The 17,557-nt window shown below is 37.2% G+C and overlaps 1 protein-coding gene across 3 annotated transcripts; it reads right to left on the bottom strand.

Annotated features, from left to right (window-relative positions):
* Positions 1-4,125: 4,125 nt before the first annotated feature.
* On the bottom strand, positions 4,126-16,214 carry LOC123561567 (uncharacterized transmembrane protein DDB_G0289901-like). 3 transcript variants are annotated; one of them, XM_045354038.2, is made up of 7 exons: positions 16,124-16,214; positions 15,310-15,913; positions 13,556-14,998; positions 9,820-12,113; positions 9,402-9,579; positions 5,375-5,658; positions 4,126-4,310 (listed from the first exon to the last, which is right to left on the bottom strand). In XM_045354038.2, the coding sequence occupies exons 2-4, from the start codon at positions 15,884-15,886 to the stop codon at positions 12,082-12,084; spliced, it is 2,052 nt and encodes a 683-aa protein (XP_045209973.2). In that variant the 5' UTR covers positions 15,887-15,913; positions 16,124-16,214; the 3' UTR covers positions 4,126-4,310; positions 5,375-5,658; positions 9,402-9,579; positions 9,820-12,081. The 3 variants fall into 3 exon arrangements, with proteins under 3 accessions (XP_045209973.2, XP_045209972.2, XP_045209971.2); XM_045354037.2 differs by lacking the exon at positions 16,124-16,214 and having other exon boundaries at positions 9,820-10,058; positions 11,407-12,113; positions 15,310-16,032; XM_045354036.2 differs by lacking the exon at positions 16,124-16,214 and having other exon boundaries at positions 15,310-16,032.
* Between the last annotated feature and the right edge of the window lie 1,343 nt (positions 16,215-17,557).

Here is a 17,557-nt window from a genome sequence, read left to right as displayed (position 1 = left end):
GGTCACGTGCCGTCAAAAACCTAGGTCAGTAGGTCAAATAATAGAAAAACCTTGTGACCTCTCTAGAGGCCATATTTTTCATGGAATCTGTATGAAAGTTGGTCTTTATGTTCATCTTGATGATATCTAGGTCAAGTTCGAAAGTGGGTAATGTGCCTTCAAAAACTAGGTCAGTAGGTCAAATAATAGAAAAACCTTGTGACCTCTCTAAAGGCCATATTTTCCATGAGATGTGTATGAAAATTGGTCTGAATGTTCATCTTGATGATATCTAGGTCAAGTTCGAAATAGGGTCATGTGCGGTTAAAAACTAGGTCAGTAGGTCTAAAAATAGAAAAACCTTGTGACCTCTCTAGAGGTCATACTTGTGAATGGATCTCCATAAAAATTGGTCAGAATGTTCACCTTGATGATATCTAGGTCAAGTTTGAAACTGGGTCAGGTGCCTTAAAAAACTAGGTCAGTAGGTCAAATAATAAAAAAAACCTTGTGACCTCTCTAGAGGCCATACGTTTCATGGGATCTGTATGAAAGTTGGTCAGAATGTTCATCTTGATGATATCTAGGTCAAGTTTGAAACTGGGTCAACTGCGGTCAAAAACTAGGTCAGTAGGTCTAAAATTATTAAAATCTTTTGACCTCTCTAGAGGCCATATTTTTCAATGGATCTTCATGAAAATTGATTTGAATGTTCACCTTGATGATATCTAGGTCAGTTTCGAAACATGGTCACGTGCAGTCAAAAACTAGGCCAGTATGTATAAAAATAGAAAAACATTGTGACCTCTCTAGAGGCCATATTTGTCATGAGATCTTCATGAAAATTTGTGAGAATGTTCACCTTGATGATATCTAGATAAGTTCAAAACAGGGTAACGTACCTTCGAAAACTAGGTCAATAGGTCAGATAATAGAAAAACCTTGTGACCTCTCTAGAGACCATATTTTTCAACGGATCTTCATGAAAATTGGTCAGAATTTTTATCTTGATAATATCTAGGTCAAGATCAAAACTGGGTCACATGAGCTCAAAAACTAGGTCACTATGTCAAATAATAGAAAAAACGACGTCACACTCAAAACTGGGTCATGTGGGAAGAGGTGAGCGATTCAGGACCATCATGGTCCTCTTGTTTTTTTGGTGGGGTGGGGAGGGGGCGGGGGTCATGTTCACAAAGGCCTGAACATGGAAAGCCGTTTACAAGTATTAACTTGAGAATCACTTTACCCAGAATGTTGAAACTTAATTGAATGAATTGTCATGCACAGTAGATGATCCCCATTCACCGGGGCAAGAACATGGAAAACTATTTCCGATCAATAAAAATATGAGACCCACTTGACCTGGTATGTTGGAACTTCATGGTATGATTGGCCTAGAACATGGAAAACCGTTTCCAATCTGTAACCTGAGAACCGCTTGACCAAGAACATTGAAACTTTACTGGACGATTGGTAATGCTGAGTAGATCATCTAGTGAGTTTAATTTGTCGAAGGTGAAGGTCACATCATAAAGAAATTACATACCTACTTTTCTCCTGTGGGCTATAAAGGAGGGCATATTTGAACTCGCTAGGTCAAGGTTTGAACCTTCCATTTTGTGTCTAATCCCATGAAAGATTTTCATGAATCTCCGGTCAAATGATCACCTCATCAAGTCGATGAGCAGAACTCGCGAGTCAGCCATGTCGACTGGAGGTCAAAGTCACATCTCCAGGTCAAAGGTTTGAGTCTTCCATTTTGTGTCCGCTCTGTTTCTCCTTAACCCCTTGAAGGATTTTCATGAAACTGGTCAAGTGATCACCTTATCAAGACGATGTGCAGAACTCAGCCACGTCGGCTCAGGTCAATGTCGCAACCAACTCTAGGTCAAAGGTTTTGAACAAATTCATTGATGTCGTCATACAAGGACTATAAAATATACTTAACAAAGTCAATGCTTCCACCCAATTCCATCCCATAACAGCGGTGGGGGATATAGCTGTCTCAGACTGCCTTGTAACCCCTAACCCATATAAGTAGCCCCTAAACCGACCTCAAAATGCTAATTTTAGCCTTAAATGCCCTAACACTGGCCCTTAATTTTTGTAAAGGACATAGTGACTGTTAGTATGATAACCGTTTTTGCTAAATATTAGTTCTTTTTAGCTCACCAGAGCACAAAGTGCTCAAGGTGAGCTATTGTGACCAGTCATTGTCCAGCGTCCGTCGACGTGCGTCGTCCGTCAACATTTGCCTTGTGAACACTAGAGACCACATTTTTGACCCAATCTTTATGAAACTAGGTCAGAATGTTTGTCTTGATGATCTCTAGGTCAAGTTCGAAACTGGGTCATGTGGGGTCCAAAACTAGGTCAGTAGGTCAAATCATAGGAAAAGCTTGTGAACACTCCAGAGACCACATTTTTGACCTAGTTTTTATGAAACTTGGTCAGAATGTTTGTTTTGATGATCTCTAGGTCAAGTTCGAAACTGAGTCATGTGGGGTCAAAAACTAGGTCAGTTGATCAGATCAATGGAAAAGCTTTTGAACACTCGAGACCACATTTTTGACCTAATCTTTATGAAACTTGGTCAGAATGTTTGTCTTGGTGATCTCTAGGTCAAGTTCGAAACTGGGTCATGTGGGTTCAAAAACAAGGTCACCTGGTCACATCATAGGAAAAGCTTGTGAACACTTGAGGCCACATTTGTGACTCAGTCTTTATGAAACTGGGTGAGAATGTTTGTCTTCATCATTTCAAGGTCAGGTATGAATCTGGGTCATGTGGGGTCAAAAACTAGGTCACAAGGCCAGATCAAAGGAAATTCTTTTCAACACTAGAGACCATAATTTAAGTTTGAAACTCATGGGAATTAGTCAGAATGTTTGTTTTGATAATCTATAGGTCAAGTTCGAATCTGGGTCATATTGGGTCAAAAACTAGGTCACCCGTCAAATCAAAGGAAAAGCTTGTGTATACTCTAGAGGCCAGAGTTGTAACCAAATCTTTACGAAATTTTGTCAGAATGTTTGTCTTGATCTTTAGGTCAAATTCAACTCTTGGTCATGCGGGGTCAAAAATTAGGTCATTAGGCCAGATTAACTCTGGTGAGCGATGTATAGGGCCATCATGGCCCTCTTGTTTGTTATATTTTTGGTTAAACGTCACACAGACAATAACAGGTCATATCGAGACTTCGCATTTTGATAATGGAGGAAGACCCCAGGTGCCCGTCTGTGCATTATTTCATCACTGACGGACACCTGCGTAGAACCACCGACCTTACGCAGCCTGCTGAAAGGCTTCCTTGTATGAAGAATTCAACGCCAAAGTGAGACTCGTAACCATATTGGTGAGGGGCAAGTGATTTGAAGTCGGCGACCTTAACCGACCGGCCACGGAGGTCCCTAAATAAAGCCTAAAGTTCTGCGATCCTCAAACTTGTCAGGCACGTTGTTCATGGACAGAAATTAACAAAATACGATGTCGCAGAGATTGCTAGTGTAAAAACTTTCTGTTTAAATGTCTCGAGAACCCCCTAACATATGATCCTACATTGCTCGTGGGCAATAGATAGTATATGCTATTTATTTCGAGTTCGCTGGTTTAAAGGTTAATGTTAAGGAAGCTGTTAGTATGAAAACCTTTTCTGCTAAATATCTAGAGGAAGCCTTGGCCAACGATACCCGAAAGTTGGCTGACTCATTGCTTGTGGGTAATAGAGAACATCTATCGATCTTGAGATCAAAGGGAAAGGTTACTGTGACTGTTAAAGCCATTGCCCTTAATAGTTTGAGCGCGACTACCCTCGACACTTGGCAAGCACATTGGCTGCAAGCAGTAAATGACCACTATTGATTTTGAAGACAATTGGCCATTGTTACAGAGACCGCTAGTATACAACTTCTATTCATCATCGACTCTTTAATCTTAAGGTTTCTTAGTCAAAAGTCGTGCTTACTGTCATGCTAACTGGTGTGATGGTGCTGGCACTCCCATCCGGCTTTTCGCAATCTTTATCCGCCCAATACATTGTGAAGGCCTAAACTGTACCATCAGTTATAGCAAACGGTTAGATACTCGAGGTTAGGAAATTTAAAGCGACAAATTAACAAATTAATCAGGAAACAGAAACTGGGAAACTGTTTAATATTGTGTAGTTTTATTTCCTCAGATTGTAAATCACAAAAGTTAAAGCTTATTAAATAACATATCATTTCGGAAGGGATGGGCGTTGGAAATGCAGTGGTACTTTTAAGCGATCGGTTGATGGCCATTTGAAAGCATACTGGGCTTCGGTGATGAATTGGTCATAGCCACTGGATCTGAAAGAAAAGAAAATGTAATGCCAAAACAATAGACTGAATACTGCATTTGAAATGAGCATTAGCTCCTGTCATATTCGAGTAAAAAACTTGACATAATAAGTGTGCCTCTAAATGCATTTTAAACTGTATTTGAAAATATTAGTGGCCCATGTGCTTCTGGGACGACATCTTGTGTGTGAAAAGAATTAGAACAACAGCCTTACCCTTGCATGATCATAAGAGGCGACTAATAAGGTCTGAATACCTGGTTTTACTGTATCTCTGTGATTCAAGCAAGTATTAAAAGTTTTGATTCCATACCTCATATTTTAATGTCGATGTAATTGAGATGTGAAACCAAAACTTAGTAATGTTTCGCGCTATATAACTTGTGCTGTGCATTGCGCCGTAAAATGAAAAGGCAAAATATTAATATCAAAACTTTTAGACTGCAACGATAACATTATTAAAGTAGGTAATATTTTCTGACAACAATGCTACACGAGAAGAGGTATTTTCAATACCGTTTACAAACTACTAGTAAACAGTTTTAAATCGTTATTATTCACTGATTCACTTTGTTATACAGTTTAAACTAATACCTCGAACTCGCTTATCACAAAATTCCAGCTATCTCGAATTCATTTTCAAGTTCCATCCCGAAAACATGTTCAGGTCGAATTTCGGTTATCTCGAAGTAAAACGCTCGATCCCTTAGAATTTGAGATTACGAGATTCAACTGTATTTGAGCCACGCCATGAGAAAACCGACACAGTGGCTTTGCGACCAGCAGTCTGGTCAGGATCTATGCTGTACGCTTTTAAAGCCTATTGCAATTATAGAAACTGTTAGTGAACAGCATGGCTCCTGACCAGACTGCGCGGATGCGCAGGCTCGTCTGGATCCATGCTGGTCACAAAGCCACTATGTTGGTTTTCTCATGGCATGGCTCATTTTTTTCCCGAATACAAACGAATGTATTCCTGGAAGCGTGCAGCTTCAATTGAATTGTTTTCTGAGGGCCGGTTTCAACGACATATTACAATCCAGGTATAAAAAAGCAACAAAAATATTTACTTACAAACTGCTCGTATTGAAGTCCTTACTCATCCTTGTACATTTTGGTATATGGGCTCTGCACATACTAGTGTTAAAGTCAATCCCATACACTGTTGTCATAGGAATCCTAAAATTTTCCTGTAACAGCCCTAGGTCCGTCGATTGTAAAGCTTTGTTTTTCTTGAACGCCGTATTACTTTCTTGGTACACCTGTTTACGGGAGTTTTCACCAAATTCTCCGAAATCCCGCATCGTTGACGAGGCCCATTTTTCTCTCGCATTTGCCCCAGGAACATTTGGTATTACCTTAAATGGAATACATATATTTAAAAGTCGACTTTGTACAGGTTCTTGACAGAATACTAGAACTAACCTGCCGCGCAGTACAGACGCCATATGTCGGTCTTTCTACTAGCAGTAATTACTTTGGGAGAAGTGTTTTTTTTTTTCACTTTTCAAGATACTCTTTTGATTCAGTATGCAAGATAAAAATTAAAAATGACTAAGAATTAAAATTGATAGACCGATTTATATGGATTTGATCTCATTTTTCAACAGATTCTGGATTTGTTTATATTGCGTATTTAACTGACAACTTCCTCCGACCCATGAATCAGTACTGAAGGACGAAAGACTTCAGACCCGACTGCCTTCAGGCAAATCGCATTCGCCTCGTCAGGTGATTTAGACTTACCAAGTTAAAAATTAAGTGACAGGCCACACGCGAGTAGTAGGGATAGCAGCGCAGCTTAACTAAAACTTAATTACATAACAAACCTTACATAACTAAACCAGCTTAATATAACCTTTACTTATATTTACCAAACCTAATCAAACCAAGCCATTTTAACAAAACTTAACTTAAGTTACACTGACACAACCTAATCTAGACTAACTAAACCATCTTAATCAAACTTACTTACTTACATTTACCAAACCTAACCTAATCAAACCATCTTAACTAAACTTTCTTACATAACCAAATCTTACCTAACTAAACCATCTGTTCCAAACTTACTTACATAACCAAATCTTACCTAACTAAACCATCTGTTCCAAACTTACTTACATAACCAAATCTTACCTACTTACATAACCAAATCTTACCTAACTAAACCATCTGTTCCAAACTTTCTTCCATAACCAAATCTTACCATAACTTAACCGTTGGTTCCAAACTTACTTACATAACCAAATCTTACCTAACTAAACCATCTGTTCCAAACTTACTTACATAACCAAATCTTACATACCTAAACCATCTGTTCCAGACTTTCTTACATAACCAAATCTTACCTAACTAAACCGTTGGTTCCAAACTTTCTTACATAACCAAATCTTACCTAACTAAACCGTTGGTTCCAAACTTTCTTACATTACCAAACCTTACCTAACTAAACCGTTGGTTCCAAACTTTCTTACATAACCAAATCTTACCTAACTAAACCGTTGGTTCCAAACTTACTTACATAACCAAATCTTACCTAACTAAACCATTGGTTCCAAACTTTCTTACATAACCAGATCTTACCTAACTAAACCATTGGTTCCAAACTTACTTACATAACCAGATCTTACCTAACTAAACCATCTGTTCCAAACTTACTTACATAACCAAATCTAAACTCTTACCAAAATTTACTTACACAACCTAACTATACCGGCTTACCAAAATTTACTTAGGCCTAAAAATTGTTTGTTTCCGGTATCCCGACCTACCCTAAATTTTTGGCCCGACCCTAAGTATTTTTTATGGCCTTGGAAGTTTTTTTTCCCTTTATAGTTACATCATATCCTATATACCCGAGTAGGCTACTAAAATATTATATATATGTATTTTTTCTTAGTACTCGGGTATATAGGAAATGATATTTTCTCATAGAACTTTATTATTTCATGTAATTATATGGTACAAAACAAGCTGGTGCAGTTTTTTCCAGGGTCGTAGCACAGGGGGCTAAGGGGAGTGGGGTGGGGTGGGGTCCAGGCCACTCGCCGAGTGCCTGTGGTTTGATCCACATAATCCGTAACAGGGTTCTTGAATCTTCGCGATTATTTTGCCTGTTTACTATTATAGTCTATATATCATTCTAAAAGTCTCCAAAAATGTTGATAGGATCTTTTTAGATTTCTTAAATATCTTTAAGAATGCCAACCATATGGCCAAAATGTAATAAATCCTGCCAAAGTCACAATTTTGGAAAGATTTTTTAAACAGTTTTACATAGAGCGGGTGTGGGTAATCCCGAACAGGGGGGTAATTCCGAACAAATTTTTCCAATGACATTTTTGTATTCTTGAAAGGCATCAGTCTAATCTACGGCGTCACATACAGGATAACAACGAATTCCATATCATATTGCAATGAATGCAAAGTTTTGTCGCGCACCTTTTCAAAATAATAGACTAGAATTTATAAGACAGCTTGCATGCATGTCGTTCTTACCTGTTTTCGTATTTTGATGTAAGTAGTATGTAAGGATCTAAAAGTATTGGTTTTTACCGCTGACAATGTTTTGATGGAATTCTTACATCACAAGTGTCCCGTGGGAAGGGAGTTAACTGCATTTCTCATTAAGGAAAACGTTGAAAGATCAAAGAAGCCGTTCGGAATTAGACACACTTGTTAATTAATGTGTGGCTAATTCCAAACAATCAATGTATGAGGAACAGTTTATCCAAAATAAGTATATATAAAGACTTAATAATATACTATATTTGAAGCAAATAACTAGAGCTAGACTATAAATTAATAAATAAGTAGATAAATAAATATATTATATAAAAAAGATACAGTAACAAATAAATAAATCTACTACTTAGTAAAATGAGTTCAACTTTCTTTCATTCATATTAGCTCGTTTTAAACATGTGAAATATGATCCGTCTGTGGTAGAGGAGGCGGCGACTGGTGTAGCAATAGCATGAGCTTGACAAGAGTTGCAAGCAGATTTTGGATGCCAAGACAACCCTGCACGACAAGGTCCACGTTACTGATATGCATGTGAAAAACCTACATGCACCAATTGTGGATGCAGATTTCACCCTAAATGTGTGGCAGATGAATTACTGGGCTATACAGACGAATTCCGTTTGAATGCAAATACTGTTGATTTAAACACAGATTCTAAGACATTTTTAACACTGCACACTGCATCATGTATAAGGGTGTTAATACCATATTCAGTTTTCGGACATTAATCATGTAGAAAGTTGTCACAGATGTTGTGCTGTGCTTCTGCAAATTTAGGTTTAGATACAGATGCTCTGTAAATTCCAGTTATATGTTTTGTTTTATAAAGTTTCTTTGTTAAAAATGCAAGTAATGCCGTAAAGAATGTCTGTGTTTATCATTGTAAACAAACAAACGTTCTGTTTTTAAGAAGTTGGAACTGTTTGGAATTAGCCCCACTGTTGTTCGGAATTACCCCCTCTGTTCGGAAATACACGTCCAATAGGTAATATCTTCAATACACTATACTGACAATATCTGTATACTTATATAGTTCGGAATTATACACACTAAATCAGCTGGAATCACTCTATAAACAAGTTGTTTCTAAATGGCAATATAAGTGGGTATTTCCGAACATTCAACATTATTGCTTAACTGTTCGGAAATACCCACACCCGCTCTATGTTTGCTTTGGAATGTTGCTTTTACGCTAACTAAGTTATCCTTAAAGTTTTTACAACACTTCATTTAAAAAAAAAAAGGCATACTGTAGAGCTCTAGATCTAGTAAGAAAATGGTGAACAAAAGGCCGAAATTAACAATCGAATATAACCCCATATCAATCGTTTTTGATGAGAAATTCAAAGACTTAAAAGCTGCTAGTACTACCGTCGGAGTTCATTTAAATCATGTATTATATCATGATATTGCCTTATATTTAAAGAGAAATCAACGGTAAACAGTGGTCCAAATGGTTTACGGAAAAAAAACAAAGTAGGCCTATTTTTACGGAAAAAGATGGATCAAATAATATCATAGCATTAGTAGATCTATATAGGTCTACATCTAAACCTTTCGTTACACCGGAAATTACCTCTGCACATGGTGGTGGTAATTGTTTCTCCATCCTTGTTGTAGGAAATGCTCTCGCACATCCAAAATCACACTTGTACGTGGCCACGGGCTTCCATTCTTCGTTTCCTAACGTGAAATGGGAGGTCGTCGGATGGTTTCCAGTTCTTTGACTTGTTGTCATCCCACTTCAATAAAAGCTGAAGTACATAAATATGGATATATTTTAAAATTTATTACTTTCTTTTAGGCTACTCACAAGTCTTTTATTTTTGGTGACTATGACTGTAACGTCTAAACGTCACGAGCGTGCTGACGTATTTTATTATAACGTCGGTAGAACTTTAGGATATTTATCAAATTACCTACGTAAAGAATAAATCAATACAAATAATCCGTTCTGGATCTTAAGTTTTGAAAATTTATGTTAAAATCTTTACCTCTGAAAATTGAGTTGCATTCTTTTTCAAGTTTTTGTTCGACATTGTGTTTGAGTCTCCTTTCATTTCCCAGTCGCCGTGTGCAAGCTTGTGTTCATGTTTGATGATTGAGCTTATTAGCGTCACTTCTAACGTCACCACGGCGATAAGAAATACAGCTAGACGTCGCTGTGAACGGTCACATGATCTCACCATACGAATCATCTCTCTGAAGTCTATGCTGAAGTTGTCAAGAAGTCCTGTAATATTAAGAAGAATTTGCAGTGTGACGTCATGAAGACGATGACGTAGAAATTCAAAGAACCGCACCGTGAACGACTACTTTAAACACAACAGACCCATCACAGTTAATAGGCCATCTAAAGAAAATTGGTTTATTCTTTCATTTAACATCAACAACAACAACAAAATAACAGCAATCAGTTCAAAATAACAGATCTAGGCCTAATCTGTAAGAGACTGAGCTTCTTGTGTAGATAATCTAGATTTAGAAGACTTTTTTGGGCTAGATTCTAGATCTATCAGTAAATATTTAAAATAAATAAATAAATAAATAAATAGATCTCAATAAATAAAAAACAGTCCGCGTGTTTTGCATGATCCATGATGAGATTTTCATATTTCCTTTGTCAAACTGAGAATAACAATCTATAATTTCGGGGATTTTATTTCGAAATTTTCATGGGATAATTTTAACACTAGTAGGCCCCCTTCAGTTTTGCTATGTATCTTCACAAAGTATAATTTTTAAGCGAAGTAGATCTAGACATTCTATATTAGAGTCTTGCAAAAAAAAAAGAGAGAAACTTGTTTTTAGAATTGGTAGATCTATATCAAGCATTACACACTTACTGAATAGCTTTCTGGTCAATACTCCAAACAATTAATACTCAGGCCTCGGTCCGAACCAGCAATCCATTCATTTTATTACATGCTGTGATTAATTAATTTCAAAGTTTTTCCTCAATTACTTACCATGCGTAGCACTAGGCATATTAAAGGCGTACGCTAGAATTCGGGGCGAAAATTTTCCCAATAATATAATTTCATTCTTAGAATTTTCCCCAAAAATGCCGTTTTCAAGGGCTTTTTCAATACCGGTGACCTATCATTTTGATTGCATATTTTTGTTTCTTAGATGATTTTCCTTCAATATTTAAAGTTTGAAGAAATTCTATTATTGGGAAAAATTCCGCCCATCTCATATACAGGGAATTCTAGCGCACGTCCTTAACTGACCAACGGCACAAACCATGGACCGCAATTTATGTATGGAATCATTGACGGGAGTTTTTTCTGTATGTGTGCAGCAAAAGGGATAGCTGTCAGTCATGTAAAAATGAACATTAAAATTGTCATAATTTAATATGTTTGTAAGTATTGTAGAAACATGGTAGGAACAGCTAACCCTGCATCTCCAAGTACTTAATGCTTTAAATAGTGCTTAATTAGTATTTACTAATTGGCCTATTAAGTTATTAACCACGCTGGCAATGTTCCAGATTTCTTTAGACTAAATGATGCCGATGACTATTATAGAACGCAGTGGATGAGAAGCTATTTAAAATGAAAATGTAAAACACTTACTTGAAGTGAACGATGTTATCCAAAGTGGAAATTTTTCGTCTGCTATATTCACAAATGATTCGAACAAAGCGATTTCTCTTGGATTATCGATTTCACTGTAAATTGTGCTCTCCCCACTTTTCTCGGAGTCAGCAGACACAATGCGATAATCGATATAGGAACGGGACATTTTACCACACTTTAGACACGATAATTGATTATTGCGTTTTTGGCTCACCAAATGTCCAATATTGACTATATATACGATTTAGTATCTTGTCTGCGAACCATGAAATATAGCAGGCCAATCTCAATTACGAACGGTCTTGTATATATATGCGATATAATATTGATACTTTAGAGCTGCACCTAGTATATTAAAAGATCTTCTATTAACTGGACCTCGATATAAAATCTCGCCCGAAAGGCTTTCAGTATATAATTTCAGGTGTTATTGCCCATTTTCCAAACCAACTTCAATATTTAGATTATTTACTTTTATCTGCGCCGAAAAGTGCATTCAGGAAAATGCATTATACACAAAATGTAGTTTGTAATAAAGAAATTCTGCTCCACATTACCTCCGAAAATTTTTCAATGAGATTAATTCAAATAAAAAAGAAAAGAAAAGAAAAGAAACAACGCTCTCCTTTGGTGAGGATTTATTTACTTCAAACTCCATCCAATAACAGTGATTCAGTTAGGTTGTCTCTGGACTGAACGTCGTCCTGTAACAGGAAAAGAACATCATTTTATCGTATATATACATACAATTTTATCGTAACTAAAGCTGAGGTACTTACTTTTGCTTAAAGTTGAGTTTGAGTTAAGTCCATGTTTCGGAGAAAAAAGTTCGAACATCACCAAATCATGGAAAGAAAGCATTGTTTTACATGAAAATTAAACAGCATATTAAGCATATATTATTGTTCTACAAAACCATTGTCAATTTTACTCATATATGTATTGAATTCCGGAAAGGGACTGCATGAAGGGGTCACACTTCTGGGCAGTTCAGCGCCTTTGAAAACTCATTATTTTTAAAAAGCTGTTACATTTTTTCGTTTTGATGCATTTGCAACAATGTACCAATATTTAAACGTAACATAACTACGTAAAACATCGTTTTTGACAATTGTTTACAATTATTTCTTTATAAATGGCATTCTTTTTAAAGGGGTAGGTCTACAACTCCGTTAGAATATCTAAGTATCCAATTCTATGGGACAGAACAGTAAAACATGTATTGGACAGATAAGTTGTTTGTCAAGATGTTGCTTGTTTACTAAAAAAATCTGTTGTTTTGCGATATTCTGCTATACCGTAACTAAAAAAAATAACCCAAACAAATGTTCTGCATTAATACAAAATGCATATATCTGCCTTTTAACAATTTCTTTGCACTAAGTTTTAATAATACATGGCAATTGTGCTCTTCAATATCTGCCTGGAGTTTCCTGACATTGCCGCGTATAAATGATTCTCATTATTTTTAAAACTGTTATTATTAAGAGGTTAAACGGCTTGGTTGTGCCTTCTTGCCTTAATGGCACACCCAGAGTATATTCGGGCTATTATGAAACTATAGTCTTTAGGTATGCCGTTATGGCAAGAAGGCACACACCAGCCGTTTATTGACTTTTTTTATCATATACCTTCGCTTCATATTTGTCTTGGTGTTTTTATTTTACGTATTAAGCATCATTTGTATTGCATTTTTTATCAGCAATGCCATCATTATTTCATAATCGACCTGAAAATGATTTCAGCACCCTTTCACCCGCCAAATTGACAATGCATATTTCATGCTACTATTTCTTGATACAAATAGAGGTTATTATGCATAAAATAACACGCAAAAACCAGATGTCTATCTGAGCAAGGATATAATTATGTCCGTTCCTGACAAAGCATTAAAAAAACAAAACAGCAAAAAATCTCATGCATTAACAGCACATGAATCGCCTTTTTCCCCGTTAATACATAGGCGGATCCAGTGAAAAAGTAGTTTTTATGCACGAATATAAGTACTCGTATGCAAATTCGACATCTCAGAAATAGACTTTAAGTAGTTTTGAAACAATCCCACTTTAAAAGCCCTTTCAAGTCATAAATGTAGAATCCTTCCTGGTTAAATGTACGCAATACGTAAAAATAATGCATTATTTACCTCTCATGGTATTCGAGCCGCTCATTGAATTGCCGCCTTGGTGAAAGGGGTCTCCCGCTGGCCCCGAGCCTACATATCGATTCCCGCTATACCCTGCGGATGGACCTGAATTGCTATAGCTACTCTGTTGTAAGTTACCGTTCGTTTCGTAAGGTAGTTTGAAATTCTGTTTAGTTGTATCAAAGTAAGAATCTGATCTAAATGGATTGCCAAGGAGATCATTGTAGTTGTCTGCTTCAAATGGCGTCTCATACTGGCTCTTAGACTCTGCATCATATCCGGTCCCTGCGCCGCTGTATGTCGAACCTATTCCGGTATATTCTGCTCTGTATTGTCCGTTTCCGGACTCATCTTGAAGTCCATTATATGAGCTGGACCCTTTTGGTCCTGCAGAATACGAACCAGTTCCTGTCATACCTAAACCTCCAGCAGCACCAGGGTCGACTGTGTTGCCAGATAATCCCGAAAGTGTTCCGAAATTCACATTTCCGTACTCATCGAGTCCTTGGTTGAAATCTGCGCTTCCTTTTCCAATGTTTTGATATTTTTGATTCCCCATCATATTACTTAGTGCACTACTATCTTGATATTTGTTGGTATCAAAAGGATTTTGCCCACTTCCGGGTTGTTTGTTTAAGTTTTGTCCCAACATTCCAAATTTAGATGTATCAAATGGTCCAGGTTCCGTTCCAATGCCATTACCGGAAGTCGAACCTGCATCATTATAATTGCTATTCAAGGAAAACATGTTCTTCCCTGTACTGTAGTTATTTATTTCAAACGGATTTTGTCCTTTATTCATATCTGAACCCGAACCCATCCCAGCTGCCCCGCCCGAGCTAGGTGACATATGCCCAACGTCATAATTGTTCACGTCAAAAGGACTTGAATAGGTGCCGTCATTGTTTGAACCAGAAGACGCTACATTAGGCCCTCCTGAATAACTACCACTTCCGCTTCCTGTGTAGTGTCCAGCGTTTCCTTTCTGCATTCCTTGAAACTGAGAGATTGCTTGTCCCGTTGCGGTGTTGCTGCTCCCTGCATATGATGATATATCAGCCGATGCAAAAGAACCGACACTTGCTTCCATTGCTGTGTTGTGATGTTCTCCGCTATCGGTGTTGTAGTTACTAGTATACGAGCTTCCGTCAAAAGGAGTTCCCATATCTTTCAGCTCCTGGCCAGAATTGCCGGCGCTGAAGAGCTGCTGAAGCATTTGTTGATATGCTGTTGTATCAAACCTCGAGTTGTCCACTCCAACTGTATTTTCTCCCTGACCTTGGCCTAGATTCATTTCACCAAACTGGCCATCGTAGTTGCCCAAGTCCTTGGAGAAATCATGTCCCATTAGATGACTGGCATTGCTAGGTATAAAAGCCCCACCCGACAGTCCACCTGGTCCTGAATTCATTAGTGACGAAAAGTCAACACCTGTCATACCACCTGTAAATATATGCACAACGAACATACACAACATTAAAAACGTTTTGTTTCGGATTTCAATGGAATAGAGAATCCTTCTGAAATAAAGCTGACTAAAGAATTTGCAAGTTTCAAATCGTTACGAAGACGCTTGAAAATAAATTTATTTCTTCAAAATATGTTGAATCTTTGCTAGTCATGGCCCATGGGCACGTCAGCATGAACTACATGTATCAAATTAACGTTAGAAATTGTATATGCTTTAACATATATACTTCTAAAAGGTAAACTGAACCGGTATGTTTTTTAAGAGAATCAATATACATTTTTACCGCTAGTATCCATATTTGCATTAAATGGGCTTGAACCCTTTCCAGATACAGCACCGGCAAATGGACCAACCCCACTGCCCTTATCACCACCTCCATTGCCCATAGCTGATGCGAATGGGCTCACGCCATTACTGCTGCCTTTTCCCGAAGGACCACTGGTAAATGGCCCAGCTCCCATCCCAGCAGCACTGCTACCTGAACCTCCGCCGCCACTTAAACTTCCACCACTACCACCAGCATTATTCATTCCACCAAGAAACGACCCAGCACCCATGCCTACAGAACCGTTTCCATCTCCTGTACCAGCCGCGCTTGCAAATGGACTACCTCCTTTGCCCTTTGATATGCTAGCAAAAGGATTGACTCCCATTCCGTTCCCATTTCCTCCTCCGCCGCCATTTGGCAATTCACCTCCTAACCCCCTACCACTTCCTCCGGAATCACCAACAAAGGGGCCCGACGCTGCCATTCCGCCGGTATTTCCACCATTAGCATAGTCTATCTTGAACGTTTTCGATGTACACAAAGATATCCAGATTAAAGTAAAGGAAAGAACCGAATTTTTTAGGAGAGTCATAGTTCAGCTGAGACACAAGAGAATAAACTGTAAAAAAAAGAATTAATACTTATTTATCAAAACTACTTGTTGGGAGTTTTAAGTGAAAAACAATAGCAGTTATTTTCCTTCAGCACTCAGTTTCAAACATGTCGATTGACTAACTATAATATTAGCATGTAATCAAGTAATCAACGAATAAAGCTTCCTTGATACTTAGTAACTATTTGATTAGTGATAAAAATCAAGGCAGCTCACCGTTTATTTTCTATTCCGCTCTTCTACTTTATTTACTCTTTTTTTTAAAAAATGTAGAATTTTATTTCACCAAAAAGACTTCCTAGCTGATAGAAGTGAAAGAGAAATACTGTAATCAGACAAATTGTTAACGTCAATTCGATCTTGACCATACTACAAAGGTTCTAATCTTTCCACCTGCTGCATAAGATACGTGCCTGTTCACACCTTTAAACCATAATTATGAAGACCATAAGGCCTAAAAAATCTTTGTTTCCGGTAACATGCTCCAAAAAATTAGGGAAGGGAGGTTGGATTTTTTTTTTTGGATTTTTTTTTATTAAGTGAGTTTTCGAAAATTATTTTTATGTCAAGAAAGTGAATAAAAATAAGGCGACTCTGCCTTTAGAGCATCATTGGTAAGTTGATTTCTAACATCTCTGACCATGTTTAATTAAAGCATAAAAGTGCATATTTGCAACCTTTTCTTAAAAGGTTAAAAAATCTCCAAAGCTATAAAACACTTAGGGTCGGGCCAAACATTTAGGGTAGGTTGGGATACCGGAAACAAACAATTTTTTAACGCATAAACATTGTAATAATAGTACTCTGTGCACTTTGATCCTTGGACGATACAGTATAGCTATAACCGCAGAAAAACTGTTTGTTGATGGACACTGATTAACCAGCTACACTTTAACCGTAGAGTTCAGTTACACCAAGTTTAGTAAAGCGGCTGTTTGCATGTTTAACTGTTTGTTTTATTTACTTCTGTTCAGTATAAAAGACAAATAGAAAGCACGCGCGCGCACACACACGTACGCACGCAAACTTATTCCATTTCCAAAAATAACTTCTTGAAGAACAGTTGTATAGTTCTTATAGTTTGTATAATAATTTTTTTAAAACATCGTCTTCATGGTTTTTATATTTATCAATACTCAAACAGAAATTTTGTAATTAATATATTTTGTGTAGGAGGATTAAGGAGTAACCATTCTGATATAAATATTTATATGAAGTCTGTACTTGGCCCAGAATTAAGTAACAAATAAAGCTCTTCTATGATGTTTATCCAGAAACTAACGTCAATTAGCTGAACATTGAATTGTTTTCGTCGTTTTTCTGACTACTCGTCATTCGCGGGTCCAGAGCGGGGTCCGGGGGTCAGGACCCCCTTCCTGGAAAATCCTAAAAAGGGAAAAATTGTTTTTTCAAAAAGGCAACATTAGGACCGCATTCAAGCTGCTACATACGACCCCAAATTAATTCATGTTTATGTTAATTATGCAAACGAAACAAAGAATTTAACCTTTAAGAAAGCTTAATTTTATTATTTTCCCCAAATTTAACAGGTGAGAAATGTGAAGATAGGGGGTATATTGTATATAAAATTGCAATGGAAAAGGTGTTGTTAAATGCTTATAAAATGCATCCAGAATGCAGGAAATGAAG

Source organism: Mercenaria mercenaria, chromosome 10, assembly GCF_021730395.1.
Source record: "Mercenaria mercenaria strain notata chromosome 10, MADL_Memer_1, whole genome shotgun sequence".
Taxonomy (NCBI): domain Eukaryota; kingdom Metazoa; phylum Mollusca; class Bivalvia; order Venerida; family Veneridae; genus Mercenaria; species Mercenaria mercenaria.
The sequence above is the reverse complement of the archived record's forward strand: the minus strand, read 5'-3'. Positions and strand labels throughout refer to the sequence as shown.